We start from the raw sequence: 20,342 nt of genomic DNA on the forward strand, positions 1-20,342 counted from the left end.
TAATAAAAAATGAAAATGAAAATTTGGCTTAATCGGTGAGGCTGCACATTCTTTTAGCTTATTGCAAACCTAAACCTAAAATGCTTATGAAAATACTATTTATCAGATGGTGTCTGAATCTTTCCATATTGTTCTTTTTTTCATTTGTTCAACCTCTATTTATACAGGTTAGTCTCATTGAATCACGAGGACTCATTTACAAGTGAGACCTGTTTTAAACAAAAAACCACAGATGAGGTACACACAGCATTAAACATTCATATATTGCCAAGTATTTGTAAGAATCAACAAACTCAATAGGAACACCATTCGTAGATAAGACAGAAGGAAGGACAGCAGGTACAGACTTCCTGTTTGAAAACAACATCCCTTTGGTTTTATCAGCATTTAGCACAAGTTTGAGACAGAACAAATCTGACTGGATGATGTCGAATGCAGACTGTAAAAGCTGGAAAACCTTAACAACTGTTCGAATTCGACAATAAACAACTGTGTCATCGGCATAGAAATGTAAGGATGTGTCGGGAATGATCTGACCTATACTTATGTAGATTGTTAAGAAGGTGGGTCCTAAGACTGAGCCTTGTGGTACACCATTGTTGACATTATTGTTGATATTATTCTTAATTTTGTCATACACAAAACAAATACTTTAAAAAAACATTTAAAATTAGTACTCTAGCAAGATCGTTTTAAAAGCTTAGCAGGTAAAGCTTTAGGAAAAGGCAAATTGGTACAAAACTCTACATAAAAAAAAAACCCTTCCTCTAAGGTTAGCTTCCTTCAGATTTCACAACGACACCAAACTATTAAATTAGACGACAGAATTTGCACAACGACAAGCAAACACAAATGTCCATGAACATTTAGCAGTTGTCATCTTTTGCTGTTTTTAACTTCTTTTAATAAATGTTGACTACAAAACTGCAAAGCCAAGAAGTCAAAGTAGCAATAATTTTTACTTTCTTCATTACCAGGTTTGAATTCTTGAAGTACAACATTTAGATTTCTTTTGATTGTGCTTTGGCTTCATGAGCAAATTGTGGCACTTTTTCTTTCTTTCTTTCTTTTTAGCTAAATGCTAAAATGAACAAGCGAAACACAAACACTATCAAACTGATTTTGACCGTTATTCCTTGTTCACAACGGTAGCTTGAAAGTTACTGTAGCTTCTGCTGTAAGTAAACCTTAGTACCTAAAAATCTTTCTATTAGCTGATTTGCATTGTTTAAACTTTACAAAACGTGCTCCTAAACATACATTCTTTAGCGGCTATATGACAACAATTAATTGCAGCTGCCCTTCGCCCCTCTCGGCCCAGGTTTCATAAAGCTTAAAATTGTCTCTGGTATGTGCCATTTTTGTCACCGGTATGCTCAAAAAGGGTCAGGTATGGTATTTTTCAGTTTCAACGCCTATAAGCCGACTGGTGAAAGAATAATACAATCACTGCCCTTCAGCCCAGAAACAAGAAAATGCTGAATCGCAAGTTTGTCTTGAAAATAAGAGAACAGCCCCCATACCCATCGATCTCCACACCCAGGGCGATGAAGACATTGCACGGTAAAATGTGGGGTCATCTGTCAACCACATTCCATCCTTTCAGCTGGAACTTCAAGCCCTTCCCACTTATCTGCAAGTGGCAGCTATATAACCAAGGAGAGCAGGTGATGCTTTGTATTGCAGCTCAACTCCAGTTATATCTTCAGACGTCCTTCGACCTGATCGAGACTCTCCAGCATGTCGTTCAGCTCCAGATCCTACAGCCAGGCCATCGGCCATAAGACCATGAGTGTCTACGGTGGAGCAGGAGGTCGTGGTACCCGTGTCTCCTCATCCCAGATGAGCTATGGACCTTTCCTTGGCCTGGGCAACACTGAAGGGCTTGACCTCCACGTTGACGCCAACGAGAAGACCACACTGCAGAACCTGAACGACCGTCTGGCCTCCTACCTGGAGAAGGTGCACAAGCTGGAGAAGGAGAACCAGCGCCTGGAGAAGCAGATCAGAGAGTGGTATGAGAGCAAAACTGTGGTCACCCTTGACTACAGCCACTACTTTGCCACCATCCAAGAGCTGCAGGACAAGGTAAGAAGCAGCAAGAGCTTCTTCTCATCATCTGTTTCCTTGAGGGATCTGTTGGTCTGTATTTAACTTTAGGGGTTCCGAACACTTTTATATACTTAATTTAAGGAACATTTTGTACATTTTAACAAATGGTATTTGTTATAAATGGTTTAAACTGTAAGGATTCTGAGCTCAAGTGTATTTTCAGCTAACACCTTTAACTTTTTCTCAGATTCGCATTTCCTCCATGTTCAATGCCAAGACAGTGTTGGACATCGACAATGCTAAACTGGCTGCTGAGGATTTCAAAATGAAGTAAGTATTCTCTTTGCATGTTTCAGCCCTGCCACTGAAGGGCTATTTCACACAGGCATCAGAGCATGAACTCTGCCCTCCATGAGGATCTGGCACCCCTCTGACCTGTTCTGTCCTCTCAGGTTTGAGACTGAGCTGAACATGAGACTGGCTGTAGAGGGCGACATCGCTGGACTGAGGCGGGTGACGGATGAACTGAATCTAGCCAGAATGGACCTGGAGAGTCAGTATGAGTCACTGAAGGACGAGCTCCTCCATCTGAAGAAGAACCACGAGGAGGTAAGATGGCAGCTAAGGGAGCAAGTGCAAGAATCTTAACAACCTTATTATTTGGGAAGATCTGTCAATGTCTGTCTCTACATCCATCCATTATCTTTACACGCTTCTTCCTTTTCGGGTCGTGTGGGTCACTGGTGCCCATGTCCATCAGTCAGTGTGCGAGAGGCGGGGTACACTCTGGACAGGTCACAAGTCCATCACAGGGACACATAGAGACAAACGAGACAACCATTCACTCTCTCACTCACACCTAGAGACAATTTAGAGTTACCAATCAGACTGACATGCACGTTTTTGGTCTGTGGGATGAAACTGGAGTACCAGGAGAGAACCCACACAGCACGAAGAGAACATGCAAACTCTGTGTATACAATGTCTGCACAGAACCTGAAAATAAGTTGTAAGTCATTAATATCCTGCTGCATGCTCAATAATCCAGACAAATGTAACAAAGTTAAGTCAGGTCACCTGGAAGGATTAAAAAAAACAAAAAAACTTGTTGAAGCGTTTCATCTTTTATCCAAAAGACTTTGTCAGTCTGAGGAGCTGCAATAAATTCAGTTTTTGTAAACAGCCCCTTGTCATAGTGGATCAACCAGTTTGCTGGCGACGGCCAAAACTAGCTGTTCACAAGATAAAGGAGGACCACCAGCCTAACAACTGATCGTTAGTGCCTTGATAGTCGCTTGCTATTCACAGGGGGCTGAGTGATACTAGCAATAACAGCATTGTAAGAGGGGGACAGTTGGACATGGAGGCCTCCGCCCCTGTTTAATGATGGACAGTTTCTTTTCACAAAGATGGCCTCCTTTACTCCTCTCTCAAACCATCATTCCTCTCTATCCAGGATGTGAACATCTTCATCCCTGAAAGAGTGACCGCTGGCCTGGAGATGAGTGTAGACCACAGAGTCCTAGTCTGATGTTGATTTTTTGTGCTGGGCCATCCTTTTGGCCAGTGGCTGTTTAGTTTCCCTGATGTAAGACTGATCACATCCCTGACACTGAACAGCATGCACAATATTACTCTGTTTGTGCCGGGGGACTGGATTTTTGGGATGGACCAGTCATTGCTGTAATGTATTTTGGGGTTTAAAAGCCACTGGGATGTCATTTATAAAACTGCGTTCATTGCAGCTCCTCAGAGTGACAAAGCATTTTGAATTAAAGACAAAAAGTTTCAACAAGTTTTACATTTTTTTAATCTGTCCAGAGGACCTGACTTAACTTTATTAAAGTCATTCATCTTTGCAGTGGCAGCTGTTTTCTGTTGTCTCAGTTTACCTTATTCTTCTATTGTGTACTGAGCAAATGCATGACCTCTGTCTCACCTGTTAAAACAGAGGAAATATTATGTTAGGTTACTGTTTTCAAAAACATCTCTGCTGCCTTATGCTTTTTCCAGTGTTGCCCCACGTCTCTCTGCCCATTTCCTCGTATTCTTCTCTTCCTCCATTAGCTCATTGTTTCTGTTTGCCCAACGATCAAAGAATCAAAAACATCCGGATTGAAATGTTGACATAATCCCCATATCCCTTGCAGGAGTTGGCTCAGCTGAGGACTCAGATGGGCGGTCAGGTCAACGTGTCTGTGGACGCTCCTTCCTCTGTGGACCTGAACCAGGTCATGACAGAGATCAGGGATCACTACGAGGCTCTAATTGCCAAAAACCGCAGAGAATTGGAGTTGTGGTATCAGAACAAGGTGAGAAGTGAAGTCACAGATTAGTTCAAGTGACTTTTAAAAAGTTGACTGGTGTATTAATATGTGTGTGTTGTGTTTCTGCTCAGTCTTCAGCCATTGAGGTGGAAGTAAAAGAAAGTTCAGACAGTCTGATGACAAAACGCACAGAGATTAAAGATCTGAAGTCCACCCTGCAGAGGCTCGAGATTGAACTGCAGTCCCAGCTTAGCATGGTATGTCCAACCCCTAACCAAACGCATACATCCATCCATCCATTATCTTTTACCCGCTTGTTCCATTTTGGGTCACGGGGGTCGCCGGTGCCCATGTCCAGCAATCACTGTGCGAGGGGCGGGGTACACCCTGGACGGGTCGCAAGTCCATCACAGGGACACATGGAGACAAACGAGACAAACAACCATTCACTCTCTCACTCACACCTAGGGACAATTTAGAGTTACCAAACAGCCTAACATGCATGTTTTTGGTCTGTGGGAGGAAACCGGAGTACCTGGAGAAAACCCATGCATGCATGGAGAGAACATGCAAACTCCACCCAGAAAGGCCCCCGGACCGGGGTTTGAACCAAGGACCTGCTCGCTGAGAGGCAGCAGCTCTACCAGTTGCGCCACCGTGCTGCCTAACCAAACCCACCTTTTACAAATAAGTTTAAGTTTAGGACGATTTAGATCTTGGTTGAAGAAAATAGTCAATGAAAACTGGATAAACTGAATTTTCAACTAAAATTGAGTTTAAATGCAGCGTGCTGCTACAGAAGCTGAAAGTGAGTTATTAAAGCTAAAACACCCAGAAAACTAGTCAAAACATGAATGTAGCAAAGCACTAGCTAAAAACTAAAATAATAACAATGATAAAAAAATAGCAAGAAACAAAAAAAAATAAGAAAAAGCCAACAAAATTTTAAAGTAGCAAAATGGTAACTAGAAACTAAAAGCATCACAAGGTTAGTTAAAATGTAAAAGTAGCGAATTGCTAAGAGTTGCAGTAGCAAAAGGTCAGCTAGAAGCTAACAGTAACAAAAACCTAGTCAAATGCTCAAAGTAGCAAAACATGGCTAAAAACTAAAATAGGCAAAAGGCTAGCTAAAACCTAAAAGTAGCAGAATATTTGCTAAAAAAAAGTAGCAAAAGGCTTGCTTAAAGCTAAATGTTGCAGAACAGTAGCTAAAAGCTAAACCTAGCAGTCTGGGTGCTAGAAACTACAAGTAAAAAAAGAAGTCAGCGTAAATATGTTGAAGGTGATTTCAAACAGAACGTCTTTGAAGAAATTGAACGATGTCATAAGTCAAAGTTTATTTATTTGTCATGCATGTGGTACATGTGGTGGAACAAAATTGTGTACACAGGGTCCCAGTTACATCCAACAAAGGTATAAATTGTAAAGAAAAAAGAATGAATGAGTAAAATAGAAATGCATGAACTAATGCAGAAGTAGTTTGATTGCAAAAGATGAACTGAAAATAAAAAAATAAAGAAAACAATAGTGGGAACATTGAATCAGCACTTACACAGGTAGTGGTTCTTACTTTACATGATAGTTTATGGAAAACGTAGAACGAGCACACAGTTTTAAGTGTTAAAAATTATCAGTTTTTTTTTTTCAATTGTACCCTCGGACCTTGAGCATTTTTATCAGTATAATAGTTATTCTGTTGAGCATTATTTTCTACTGGTGAATTGGTTCTACCAACTGGTGATCCTGTTGAACAAGCTCATAAAAATCAAATAAAAACAGTAAACAAAAAACATCAGTTAACTTTGTAGACCAACTGTGATATTATTTATCTGCATGGAAACCCAGCAACAGACTTGTGATAATTATCTCACATCTAGCATTAAAGCAAATGTTTCAGCTGCTGTCTATGTGTTGTCTTTAATGAAAGAAACCTCATCACCTCGTTCTCTTATAACAATAGAAAGTATCTTTGGATGGAACCCTGGCAGAGACTCAGGCCCGCTACACTGCCCAACTATCAAGTCTCCAGGCACAGGTCACAAACCTGGAGGTGCAGATAGCCCAGATTAACAGCAGCATCACTAGTCTTACTCAGGAGTATGGCGTGCTTCTGGACCTGAAGACTCGCCTGGAAAACGAGATTGCAGAGTACAGGAGGCTGCTTGATGGAGAAGATGAAAGGTGAGACCTAAAAAAATTCAATTTATAGGCCAGATGATGAGATTATTATGAACAAAACAAACAACAGAAGTGCAAACTAATATCCTTTTTTTTTTTTGTCTTTCTTTCAATACCAGCTCAAAACAAGGTAAGAAACTTTCTACTAAAATATTAGGAACATATTAAAGCTTTCAGAAATTACAATTGCTCATGACTCTTGTTTCGTTTTTCAGTGATCACAAAGGTAATTACTGTGCAGGAGACAGTGATTGATGGAAAGATTGTTAAATCCAGCAAGACTGTTGACGTGGATGTTGATAACGTTCAGTAAAACGTTGAAACCACCAGTAAAATTCAATAAAGATCTTGAAGCGAACATAATTGTTTACTGTCTGTTTGTAAAATGTATAAACCACTTTGCTGTAGTGCTATGACTTTTTTTGATTATCCCCCATGAATAGCACCTCAAAGTCTTCCTAGAGGCCTTGAAGTCTTAATTTAAACAATTTTAGTCAAAGGTGGAGAGGGCTGTGGGAAGATTTGATTTTAAGAAGCTCTTGATGTGATTAAAATGACAGAAAAGGATGGAATTAATGACCTAACAGTATTCAAAGAAACTGGGGATAATGAGTTTGATTGTTGACTTCTTGACTGAATTCCAGAATAAGTTGATTTTAGCAGGGTTGCTGAGACCAGTGTGTTGTCAGCATGTGCAAGTTAGTGCCAGCTGCATAGAAATGAAAATACCATAATTTTGAGTAAGCCGATCTAAAATCTAGCAAATATATAAAATAACTGAAGGGGGCTAAACACACATCCTTGGGGTACATCACCAGAAGATGGTGCCATTGTATACATATTGAGAGTGGTTCTGTTTCACCAGTGTGAGTGTAAAAAATTTCTAGCTGAGGCCTTAATTAACACTCAAGATTCTAACTTATACAACAAAACTACAAAAAAAGTCAAGTCAAAAAGAACTTGTTTTAAGCGGTTCTGTTGTTGAACTCATTAAGCCTTTTTAACAGAAGTTTCTGTACTATGAGGTACTTCAAAATCTAAGTAGAAGGTGTTAAAACAGCTGCATTTTAATATTCTAAAATAATAATAAATAACAATAATAAAATAATTTCTCCCAAACATTAGGTAGAATGTACATCTTGAAAATTGACTTGTGGTGTCCTGAAGACGCAAAACTTAACATAAACTTCCTTATCAGCATATGAATGGTTGCATGTTTAAAACTGTAGAAGAAAAATAGTAATAACAGTGTATTTAATTTTGTACAACAGTGCAAACTATGGACAGTACTTCTTTAAACAGTTGGAGACTGTGGAAAAATAATGTATTTTTCTGTTAAAGGTTTTCTTTTCCCCAAAATGCTGCAGGCTTTTGCAAAGCCCTCTATAAATCCTTTTTTGTTGCCTTACAAAACTCAGTTTCAAATATATTATTATCTCCACCTTTATCTGTTATTTACATTGCGAATAGGCTGGGACACTTTTTTGTTCTCGTCTTACAAACTTCCTTGACTTTGTGAGAATCGATCAGATTTCTACAGAAAATAAATAATGATACACAGTTTCAGGTGTTAAAAAGTTATATTTAAAATTTACTTTTTTCTCCTTACAATGTCTATAAGCTGTCCTAAAAGTATTTTCTTTAAACATAAAATCACATTAACGCAGACAGTGGTATAGTTACAATGATAATTCAACACAAGAGGGTGCAGTTCAGTTAAAAATCTCCATTCTGCAGTCCAAAAATAAAAATATGGCACATCTGTGAAGGGTGTGGCCACCATGTGACAATCTGCTGTGTTTGTGGAGCTCCAGGAGTCCATCACAAAACACTTCCAACTGTTTCTAACTGCTTCCTTCCATATTTAAAACCATACTTGTCTAACATAAATGGCTGAAACAAATGTTATTCCAGAAACATTTAAGAAGTTATTCATGCCTTACTCTCCCACACAGGGCAGCTCTATTAACAGCAAATAAGAAAGACAAACTGAGTAAATAAACAGTAGGAGCAGCAGGATTTAAAATAAAATTATGTCCACTGGGAAATACCTTGATCAAGTGCAGTTTGGGACTAAACTAAACCAATATGCCAATAATCTTTTATTCACACTTGCTGTTGCACATAAATGAATTTTAACTGAGTTTTAAATGAAAAGCCAGTAAGTTCATCTAGGGTGAATGTTTAACCTAATATGCAGCAACTGGCTGCACATGGAGTGAGCAAACAATTGTGCAAATGTAATTCTCACACAACCTTCCAACTGCAGGTTTTAGTGTGTATAATCTGTCAGTAATTTAGTCCAGGATATTTGTCTGAGATGTTGCACTCTTGGAGATTAACGCACAATACACGGTGAATAGTTGAGCAGGATGTGATAATGTCTGTGGATGGGGTGTGGTAGTACATTCACAGCAGACTCTAAGGATCATGTTGCTCCAAACAGGTTCGCAGCTGTGAGTCAGAGTTTCTCGGCACAAAGCTGCTATCTTTACTGTTCGAACTGTTAGAGCCGTGTGTCTGTAGGCAAGACACCTCAGCGTGGGGTTTGGTCATTGAACATGAAAACTGTTGAAATAGCCACACAGGGCGGAGACGGCATTTTACTAAAAGTCAAATAACTTTGACACTGATTGACAGAGGCGGTCGCCCTTCATCACGGTCCTTGGCAAACATGCAGAGACAGAGGTCACCCTGGTTGTTACAGAATGAAGAAGGTTGCTCAGAGTTTCCTGATCTGTGAGCAAAGTGAAGTTCACATTCTTCCAACTGAAACATAATAAGAATTCAAATTTGTATTTGAATGTTGTAAAAATAAAAATAAAAATGCAAAAGTCTACAATTTAACATTATAACAAAAATGTACTAAAATGAAAGTATAGTCCATGTTAGCTTAACCTTCTAGCACAGGGCTATTCAACCATTCAATTCTAAATCAGGCCCACGCGTGAGCTCAGTTCAGCCCACCAATGGGTTCATTTTTAAATAAAACTAGATTTTAAACCCAACAATATTCATTCAGGTCATCTGGGCGGTTTCTTTTGTTGATGAGATGTTTCGTCCTTCATCTGAAGGACTTCTTCAGTCTGAGGAGCCTACCAAACCAAACTCAATCCCACCAACAGCACACTCCCAGAGTGGGAAAATAAAACAGTTTGCTGGTGGTAAGATAGCTGTTTTGGGCTCCTCATGTTGAAGAAGTCCTTCGGATGAAGGACGAAATGTCTCAGCAACAAAATAAACCATTCAGATGACCTGACTGAATATTGTTGGATTTAATGAGCATAAACTTTGATAGATTTTAAACCATAAAATAAACTTAATGACAATAACTGCTGGATGTCCGGTCCCTGAGCTCTTGGCTTTCAGTAACTGTGGCTAGGGTGGAGGAGGAGGTGGAGCCAACTTTCACCATTTAAAGATGGTCAGTCAAAAAGTTCTTGATTTAGGCACAAGTGGAGGGTGTGAGAGCGATGTCAATCAGCTTGTCCACCAGGATGTCAGGGGTGTTAAATGTTGATCTAACATCTATGAACAGCATTCTGACATAACTCCCTGGCTGCTCAAGGTGGCTGAGCACTGAGTGAAGACCTATAGCAATGGCATCCTCCATTGATCTATTTATTTTGTCTCTCAAAACATTTCATAACAACCGATGATAAGGCAATAATCCTGTCATTATTGGGGCACTTGGGGGCAGAAGGTTTTGGGACAGGAATGATGTTAGCTGACTTGAGGCACTGGGGTTGGTAGCCTGTGACAGTAAGAGGTTAAACAATCTGGTCAAGACTCCCACTAGCTGGTCAGCACAGGTCCAAGTTATTTTTACAAGTACACCATCTGGTCCGGTTGCTTTCCTGGTGTGCATGGTCTTCAGCACCTGCCTCACCTGATGTTCCTGGAGTGTGAATAAATACACTGTGACTGGAGGTCAGTGGTGGCCGTGCATGTAGGTGGAGATAAAAACATCCAAACCATTATAAAAACTATACAGTACACTAAAACCAAGAGTTCAGAGTTCATGCATCCTTGCAAGCCGCCATCTTGAAAAAAGTATACGTATGATATATAGTATTTATAAGTATATGAATAAGATCATTAATATAAAATGGGAACTATGCATGTTAGAAGTGAGAGTTTAAAGTATATTCTGAATCTTACATTGAGTCAATGGAAAGAGAGAGAAGCTAAAATTTGAGAAATATGTCAGGATCTGTGTGTTTTAGTGACTTCTTGTTGGATCCTAATGTTGCGTTCTGCTGTTCTCATCAGATCAGTGTTTTTCCATGTGCCATCTCTTACATCTCCTCAGTGTTTTTCCAGTCAGCCTGCCACTCTCACCTGTTTTCAATCTACTCAGGTGCCTCCATCAATAATCTCTGTCCTTTATATTCAGGCCATGTCTTTCAACTCACCATAAGAGCATTATTGGCCTCCCTGCCAACACATTTGGTTTTCCTCATTGTATTTCTAGAGTTCATTGTGTGATCCATCTTGAGTTTTGTGTGTAAGTTATGCTGCCATGCTTTTGTTTTTTGTTAATAAACTAGTTTTGGTTGTTTCTTCAAACTCATTGTGTCAGTCTGAATTTTAGGTCCAGTCCTCGTACAACCGTGACAGATCTCTCCTACCTCACCAGATTTCCACCAGCAGCATTCCTGAATCAACTGATGACATTTTAAGGAGCTTTTTAGACACCCCCCCCCCCCCCCCCCCAAGTGATAAATGGATGCACAAGTTTTTTGCATTATTTTGGAGCACAACGTTTTTTAATTTAGCCTCACTTCCTAATTCAGATTAGCAACTGAAGTGCTATTGCTATGATTACATGTCACTTTGGCCTTTTAGCATATGCTAATTACAGTGAAATGTTATTTTATACTTTTACCCATACATAAAAACATCAGAGGAGTTTAATATGCACCTGAAAAACATCTGATGAGATTCACAGTTTGAGGGCTTTGCAGTGAAACAGTTTAGCTGCTCATTCTTCATAATCTAATACTGAACTGATGGAAGCCTGAGATAAACAAAACAAAACATTGTCATTCTTCTTTTGGCAGAGCGCAAATCTCTGAGCACTGGAAAGGGAGACTTGTTTTATTCATTTAACGTGGATAAAAATATTCATCCAAAGTACCCATATATTTTTAAAGAGCCATTTAAAAAATGTAAATGTGACAAGAACTGATGATCTAAACTCTAAGCCCAAGATGTTCTCTCTTCCAATAAAACCCAGAGCTGTATTTTATCCATTACAAACATGCAATAAGCAGTAACAGACCTCAGTGGATGGCAACAAAGCACGCTGATGAGATACTTTGATATGACACATGTGTGCCAACTATTTCTAAAGTGAAAAACCAGTTTTCACCAAACAGCTTTTTTTTCCTGAAGGTGTGAACGTCACCTCCCCATATCGGGTGCATCTGTGTTAAGGTGCAAGAAGCCAGACTGTCAGAAACTCAAAATAATAGATGAGATTCGTGCAGAGTAGTGATACAAACCTTCCAGTTGCTATGCTGTAAACAGAAAGTGGATTATCTTTATGTGTCCATAGCAACAATGTACCAATATGCTATGATGAAGCCACTTGTACATGAACACAAAGTTGCTGAAAAAATAAAATCAACACATTTATGTGAAGACCAATAAAGACTATTTGGATTACTAATAAAAGTGGACATGAAAACCAGAGTGTTGTGGTTCAATTTTTGTTTCAACAAACCATTTTATTCAAATTTGAGCCTAAGATGAATATTTTTGGTCAGCAGGAGGAAACCAGAGAAAACCAACACATGTATGAGAAGAGCGTGCAGACTGCACAGAAAGATGCCTGCCAAGATTAAATGTAGGATCTTCTTTCTGTGAGGCAACAGGTCCAACAAGCTGTGACACAGTGCAGCTCAGGTACACATCATTTGTAAAGAAAAAAAAGTAGTAGTTATCTACTTGGTCTTTAGAGATAACAGTGTAAATGTTGCAGAAGCTCGGAAACTCCAAGCAAGTAGTGTTCTTTTGTTGGTGCCATCTACATTTACACAGGAAACATAAAAACACACATTGGTATGGTTGAACCAAAAAACAGAGAGAACATCTCTTCTTTCACACACTGCACATATACCGTAGGCTCACAATGCTCACAAAACGTTCCTGAAGCCAAGCATTTTAATGATCAAATATGGCTTTTTAAGGTTTTTAAAGTTCTCGTTGGGCTGCAGCTGTTGGTAAGAAGTTGGCAAATGGCGCTGTCGTTGGAAAGTTTCTGTTCCTCACGAGTTGCAGAGGCTCGCAATCAAAAAAGCTCAAAATGTTTGTGACAAATTTTTCCTCAAAATAGTTACATAGTGCCCTCAAACTCATCCATTCTAAGGAAATCGTAGCAAGCTAGAGGAGTTCTCCTTTAATCAAAACCAATCCAGACTAACCCATGACTGTCCAGGTCTAAAAACCACACTGATGATAAATAATAATTATGGCTAAAACTTGCCTATTTAATTCATTATTTTTTTCATTAAACACTTGTTTGGTGCGAGAGCCTCAAAATTTGGTGAGACCACAATAGAAAATTGTATTTTCTCACAATTTCAATTCACCTACGAGTCTCCAACCGTCACAGCCCGGTGAGATAGCTCACCACACTAGCCAAGTATTTTCTTGTGTGAATAAATTAATCAAAAGATATTAAAAGTATAAACAGAATAAATGAATAGTGGGAACCACAAAGAAACAGGATCATAGTTGTCTTTTAACACAGGTTTGAAGTTAATGTTCCTTCTGTTCTCCATCTACATGATGAGTTCAAGTTCATGAGCCCAAGAATGCTTCCTGTCTTTGCTTCTGACTGATGTAGCCAGTTATCTCTGCAAGAGGATAAATAAATCCACACGAGGAGGATAGCACACAATGCATGAAAATGGGACAGTAAAAGAGGGAAAATCCCTAAAACTTCAAACAAAGACTTTACAAGAGTATCAAAGTTGATAATAAAAAATGTTGCAGAAAAAGTATCTAGCTTGAAAGTTTTATTTTCAAAAGAACGATGGTAGTTTCTTTTTTATCTTGGGGCCTTTTTTCTTATCAAGTCCCAACTTTCCATGTCTTTAAATAGAAAAGAACCTTTTCCTAAACACTTAAAGCTTGAAAACAGGATCTCCAGACCTGAACGAATGGAGGAATTAACCTTCATTGTTGTAGATAATCTCACACTTATAACCGAGTCTGCTTCTCAGAGCCACCCTGCTACCAACATTTACTCATAATCACACTGGATTAAAAAAAAAAAAAAAAAAAAAAAAACATTTCTTTGGTAGTTTGTGTTTATTTGCATTCTTGTGTACTGTAGTTTAACATAAATACTTGTGAATATTTAGAATTTAAAATGTCCCGGCACTATCTAATCCGATTGCAATAAACATATATTTTCAATTTATTTGAAAAATCTCTCTGCTAACGTTTTTATAATTGGTGGATCTTATTTTTGCACCGACCTGAAAGAAAGTGAGGTGTAGGTGGAGTGTTTGCACTGAGTCATGTGGCCAATTACGCCTGTCTGAGTCAACAAACCTCCAACTAAGGCCAAGTGTTGAAATATTAAGATTATGACAGAGTTATTAGAAAGATTTCAAAGATTTAAATGATTGATTAGACTGTGGCCACTGAGTGATATATGTTTACCTAAAGGTTTGACATTACTGGATGTTTCAGATCCACAGTTTGTTTTAGGCAAAAATTAGACTTTGCTCTCAATTCCACTGATCCAGACTGAAAAACAACCTTAATCTTAGTCTGGAGGGTTCATGCACAGACATTACTCTCTAATCCAATACAGGGATTAAACTTTTACTGAAAATAGTTGCAGAGATGTGAGATCATAAAAATAGAGAAGAAAAGTGGACTTTGAGTTTTCTGCGATTGAGATTTAACTCAGCTGTTGGTTTTTGGTGAAAACGCCCATCCATGCTGACAAACCCAACTCATCCAGTGAACTCATCCAGCTTTGTTAAAAAAACTTCAATCTGTCATTGTCTTGTCCTCCCGAGGAATTTGTTGGTACCTGCCTGTTTCTCAGCACCGGTGCCAGCCCTTGTCCACAGTGACTCATAAACCAAACAATAGCAGAAGCCCCTCATCAAAACAAGGGAACATTTATTTGGACTGTGAGAAACTTGAACACTGTGAGTCCAAAATCAGAGAATCTTGTCTTAGACCAGACAGATTACTTCAGCACCTTTAAAGAGCTTCTGATGGGTGTTTCCTTTATTGTTCTTAGTGAGGATCTTAGTGGAGTCATTGTTTTCATAATGTGAAGACTGACAGTCCATCAGAGATTATATTTATCAGGGCGATTAATAGCTACACAAATAAACTTGACTTGTTTTTTCCTAATCTGTGAAAAGTTATCTCCAGTTTATTTTTTGCCATGCTGAAGGAAAGACAGCCATCTGAAAGCACCACAGTTGTAAACAGCAATAAAAGTCACTGATTTAAAGGCTACACGGTAGCAGCCAAGATTATTATGGTAAATCTTAGTTTCAACATTTTCTTTGCCCCATTTTCATGAAATGGTGCCAAGAAGAGATTCTGTGGAAATAACACCATGGAGGTTTGCGTAGATTTGGTAAACACATACAAATATCTAGAAAATCACTGCTGAAAGATGAGCCCCAAAAAAACTGCTTGAAAAAAAAGAAAAAAAAGTCACACTGAGATTTTTTTTTTTTTTTTTGACAGAGCAACCAACGTAAAGCATAGTGGGAATGCAGATCATTGTTTTGTTTACAGGTAACAAAATAAAACCCATAAGAGAAAAAAATTGTCCTACCACCAGTAAACGATGGGGAAAACCCATGCATCATTGCCAAGGGTTTATGGAGTGAAATGTGATTGAAGACAAAAGGATTTTCATCAAAAAGAAACTGAACACACACATCCAGAAGAAACAATTGGCTTAAAATAGCTCAGAATGAATACAGATCCAAAACCCCGTCCACACAGAAACAGTTCTTTAGGAGATTCTAAATGGATTTTTCCTATAGAACCCATTTTAAAGGCCACCCTTATGTTTTCAAGTTGTTAGACAAAACACAACCCCTTTAAAACCATGATGTCATAGACCTACCTCTAATTTAAGCTTTGACCCTAAACATATCGGTATTAATAATAATCTGTGCTATAGACACTTGTTTCTCAACTTAAGCATAACCTTTGTATCCTGTATCACCTCAACAAACAGAAAGCAACATTACCTTAGGGGGGCTGAGATGGGGTAGAGGTAGGGCAGCCGACCAGGTCGCTGTTCGACACCCAGCCATTCGCACATGTCATGGTGTCTTTGAGCATGACACCTAATCCCTAATTGCTCCCTGGGTGCTCACATAGCTGCTCACTACTCTACCTGGGTGTGTCTCACGTGTGATGGGTTAAATGCAGATAACTAATTTTGCCATTGTATGGGAACATACAATGATCTTCTTCTTCTTTCATCTTTTCCCTCTTCAGGGCTCGCCACGGCAAGTCATCCTCCTCCATCTCACTCTGTCCTCTGCATCCTCTGTCCTCACTCCATCTACCTCCATGTCCTCTCTAACTGCATCCGCATATCTCCACTTTGACCTTCCTCTTTGTCATTTTCCTGGCAGCTGCATTTATATCATCCTTCTACCAGTATACCCACTATCCTTCCTCTGGACATGTCCAAACCATCTCAGTCTGGCCTCTCTAACTTTATCTCCCAGTTGTTCAACCAGTGCTGTACCTCTGATGATCTCATTCCTAATCTTATCTATCCTTGTCACTCCTAAAGAGAACCTCAACATCTTCATTTCTGCAACTTCCAGTTCTTTCTTCTGTCTTTTTGTCAATGGCACTGTCTTTAGACCATACAACATAGCTGGTCTCAGCACAGTCTTGTAAACTTTTCCTATGACTTTTGCTGCCACCCTTTAGTTGTAAATCACTCCTGAAACTTTTCTCCATCCACTCCATCCTGCCTGGACTCTCTTTTTCACCTCTTTACCACATTCCCCATTTTCCTGGACAGTGGACCCCAAGTACTTGAAGTCCTGCACCTTTGTGACCTCTGCTCCTTGTAGCCTCACTGTTCCACTGGCCTCCCTTGCACTCACATACATGTACTCTGTCTTACTACAGCTGACTTTCATTCCTCTTCTTTCAAATGCATACCTCCATGTCTCCAAGTTTTCTTCCACTTGTTTCCTGTTCTCACACAGATCACAATGTTATCTGCAAACATCATATTCCATTGGGATTCTTACCTGACCTCATCTATTAGTCAGTCCATCACCAGAGCAAACAAGAAGGGGCTCAGAGCCGATCCTTGATGCAATCCCACCTACACATTGAAGCTATCTGTCACTCCTACAGCACATCTCACCACTGTCCTGCTGTCTTCCTTACATGTCCTGTCCCCATCTAATATACTTCTCTGCCACTCCAGATTTCCTCATGCAATACCACACCTCCTCCCTCGGCACCCTGACATATGCTTTTTCTAAATCCACAAAGACACAATACAGTTCTTTCTGATCATCTCTGTACTTCTCCATCAGCATCCTCAAAGTAAAGGTGGCATCTGTGGTGCTCTTTCTTGGCATGAAACCATACTGCTGCTCACAGATAGTCACATCTCATCTAAGTCTTGCTTCCACAACTCTCTCCCAGATCTTCATCGTGTGGCTCATCAACTTAATTCCCCTGTAGTTGCTACAACTCTGTACATCACCCTTTTTCTTAAAAATGGGCACGAGCACACATCTCCATTCCTCAGGAATTTTCTCATGCTCAAGTATGCCATTGAATATTTGAGTCAAAAACTTCACTTTCTTCTCTACAAGACATTTCCAAACATCCACTGGTACATCATCAGGTCCTACTGCCTTCCCCATCATCATTCTTTTCAGAGATTTCTAGACTTCACCTTCACTAATCTTTCCCACTTCCTGTTCCACAGTTTCTATGACCTCAACTCTTCTTTCTCTTTCACTCTCTTCATACATTAGCTCCTCAAAGTACTCCTTCCATCTTTCTGTCAGACTCTTGTTAGAACATTACCATTCCTATCTGTCACAAATCTAACCTGCTGCACATTCTTTCCAGCCTGATCCCTCTGTCTTGCCAATTGGTACAAGTCTTCTCACCCTCTTTAGTGTCCAGACTCCTATAAAACTCATTGTACACCTTCTGCTTTGCCTTTGCTACCTCCCTCTCTGCTCAACAGCACATCTCCTTAAATTTCTGTCTCTTCTCTTCAGTCATAAGAGTCTCCAGTCTTCACTGTCATATTTCTTCTTGGCTAATCTCTTTCTTTGAATAGCTTCCTGCACTTCACTATTCCACCACAGGGTTTCCATATCCCCATTCTCTGTCCAGATGATACACCAAGGACCTTCCTACCTGTCTCTCTAATTACTGTTGCTGTAGTAGCCCAGTCATTTGGAAGCTCTCTCTTACCACCTAGAGCCTTTAACAGTTGCTCTCTGAATTTTTCACAGTGTTCTTCCTTCTTCAGTTTCCATCATTTGGTCTTTTTTGATTTTACTCTTTTTCTCTTCTTCACAACAAGTCATTCTACACACAACCATCTGATGTTGTCTGGTCATGCTCTCCCCTGCCATAACCTTACAGTCCCAATCTCCCTCAGGTTTCCTCTTCTACACATGATGCAGTCTACCTGCATACTCCTTCCTCCACTCTTATAGGTCACTTTATGTTCCTCCCTCTTATGGAAATAAGTGTTGACTGCAGTCATTTCCTTTCTCTTGACAAAATCCACCATCGGACCATCCTGATTTCTTTCCTTGACACCAAACCTGCCCATCACTTCAGAGAGGCTGATTAAGTTACAAAAATCCAAAATCAGCAAAGCAACATTCCTAAAAGAGCTATAAAAAGCTGAAATGAGCAACAAGCGAACCCTTTGTGCTGTTTAAAAAGGTTTTAAACAGCACAAAGGGTTTGAAGGACATGAAGAGAGCTCCATTCATTTTCATTGAGAAAAACTTGGCTGAAAAAGTTAAATATTTCTAAAAAAAATTAATGATGTACATATACCAAAAGTCACAACAGGATTGTCCTGAATGAGCTGAATGGTTTGATATATGAATTGCTGAAATTGAACAAAAATTGAGGAATGAGTTACGTGCTGAAAATTGTTGAAGCAAAATTGATCTCAATAATTTGAACACTTTACAGGCATTCAAACCTTTATGAATGTGACAACACCAACAATCAGTATCTTTAAAACGAACGATGGGAACTGAGTTACGGATAGCCATTCTTTTTTCTTCTTCCTTGTGATTTCTGGGTGTTTTCCTCCTCAGATGCAGACACACAAAGCCTCCTCATTTGTTTTTCCACTGAGATGTAGAACAGACAAAAGAGAGAAGCACAGCAGTTGTTGTAAATGGGGAACAACAAGGGAGGGATGGGTGATTGACAGGTCAGTCATAACGATGTAGGTCATCACTGACAATAAAAAGTGACTAACTGTTCAAATTGGATCAGCTCTGAAAGCAACCAAGAATCAGCTTCTTTTAAAGAGATGCACATCCTTTCTAAACCTTAAGTTTTTTACTGTAGGGAGAAAATCAAGAACTCTAAGAAAATCCATGCACAACTATAACACAAACTACACAGAAAGGCAGCAACCAAAGTTCAGACTTCAACTATTGTTCTGCAAGGCAACAGTTCACGGAAAATGACTTGAACAGGACCCACCTTCTTGATTGTGGACACAAAACAAGCTTGTTCAGATGATGTAAAGCAGGACTCCGATGGTAAATTGTGTTCAAACTGAATTTGCATGTCATTCAGAGTGACCTTTTTTAAAACATTAGCTCAACCTGTTCAGTCATGTTGCCCTTCGTTCTGTTTGAGCCCATTTTCCTTCACAAACAAACAAAACCGACTAACAAACAGGAAAAAGACAGACCGTGGCTCTAAATGATGTAGATTAGTTGATGTGGATCAATGTTAAAGGAGGTGTTCATCAATAACTGGACTTTGTTTTACAGCAGAAGATAAAACAAATTGTTGTCAATATAAAGCTTGGACTTTTTTGTTTTGAGCAAGAGAAAATAAGACACCAAGCTAGCTGTCTTTGTCTCCCAAACAAATTAAAATAACGAATGTGAAACTGGTTTTCTAAGTTGTCTGCTTATAGGTGTTTAGCTGCCAGTTCAAAATATGTTATAATTTTATTTTATTTTTTTACAGAAGCTGCACATATGCTTTATTTACATCTGTACACTGAATATGAAGCATTTGTCAGTTTAGTCATACATGTTGCTGAAGCGATGATCTATGGCTTCATTATGACAAAAAGACCTAAAGAGATTATATTTTGTTTTGGGGTGTCTCCTAACATGAGACGTTTCTGTGAATCCAAACAGTTTTTGGAATCACAAAACAAAATGTTAAAACATATGTTTAAATACTGTTCTTGAGATGCCGACAACTTTCTTTTCAATTACCGAGTCAACATACACACACATATATTTATGTATTAGAGATGCACGATATTATCGGCATGATATCGGTTGATATTAGCGTTAAACTTCAATATCGGACGTCGACTATTCCATCAAAATAACTCACCGATGTAAATGACGCTGTTTTTGTATGACAACCAAGTGACAAGGATGCCTGCAGCGGCAGCACAATGTGATGACGTCCCGTGCGCCTACCTGATCTCATGGCAGAGAGGAAAATTCAAAATGTCGGCAGTGTGGATGCTTTTTTTGTTGGTGAGAATGTCAGATTCCAAAGATTTTTGGACTACGTTGAGCCTCACTACATCGTCCCCAGTCAGAGATATCTTTCCAA

The 20,342-nt window shown here is 39.2% G+C and overlaps 1 protein-coding gene across 1 annotated transcript; it reads left to right on the forward strand.

Annotated features, from left to right (window-relative positions):
* Positions 1–1,685: 1,685 nt before the first annotated feature.
* Positions 1,686–6,855, forward strand: LOC119422331 (keratin, type I cytoskeletal 13). Its single transcript, XM_037689685.1, has 8 exons — positions 1,686–2,088; positions 2,300–2,382; positions 2,505–2,661; positions 4,203–4,364; positions 4,451–4,576; positions 6,280–6,500; positions 6,617–6,627; positions 6,713–6,855. Exons 1-8 carry the CDS (start codon positions 1,741–1,743, stop codon positions 6,808–6,810), a joined length of 1,206 nt encoding a protein of 401 aa, XP_037545613.1. The 5' UTR covers positions 1,686–1,740; the 3' UTR covers positions 6,811–6,855.
* Positions 6,856–20,342: the final 13,487 nt, after the last annotated feature.

The sequence above is a fragment of the Nematolebias whitei genome, chromosome 16 (assembly GCF_014905685.2).
Source record: "Nematolebias whitei isolate Nwh7 chromosome 16, NemWhi1, whole genome shotgun sequence".
NCBI classification, from domain to species: Eukaryota; Metazoa; Chordata; class Actinopteri; order Cyprinodontiformes; family Rivulidae; genus Nematolebias; species Nematolebias whitei.

Bases quoted from the DNA above. Each gene is read 5' to 3' on its own strand.
- LOC119422331 (XM_037689685.1), top strand. From the start codon at position 1,741: ATGTCGTTCAGCTCCAGATCCTACAGCCAGGCCATCGGCCATAAGACC. The intron at 2,089-2,299 runs GTAAGAAGCAGC...ACTTTTTCTCAG, and splicing joins TCCAAGAGCTGCAGGACAAG to ATTCGCATTTCCTCCATGTT. The intron at 4,577-6,279 runs GTATGTCCAACC...TTATAACAATAG, and splicing joins TGCAGTCCCAGCTTAGCATG to AAAGTATCTTTGGATGGAAC.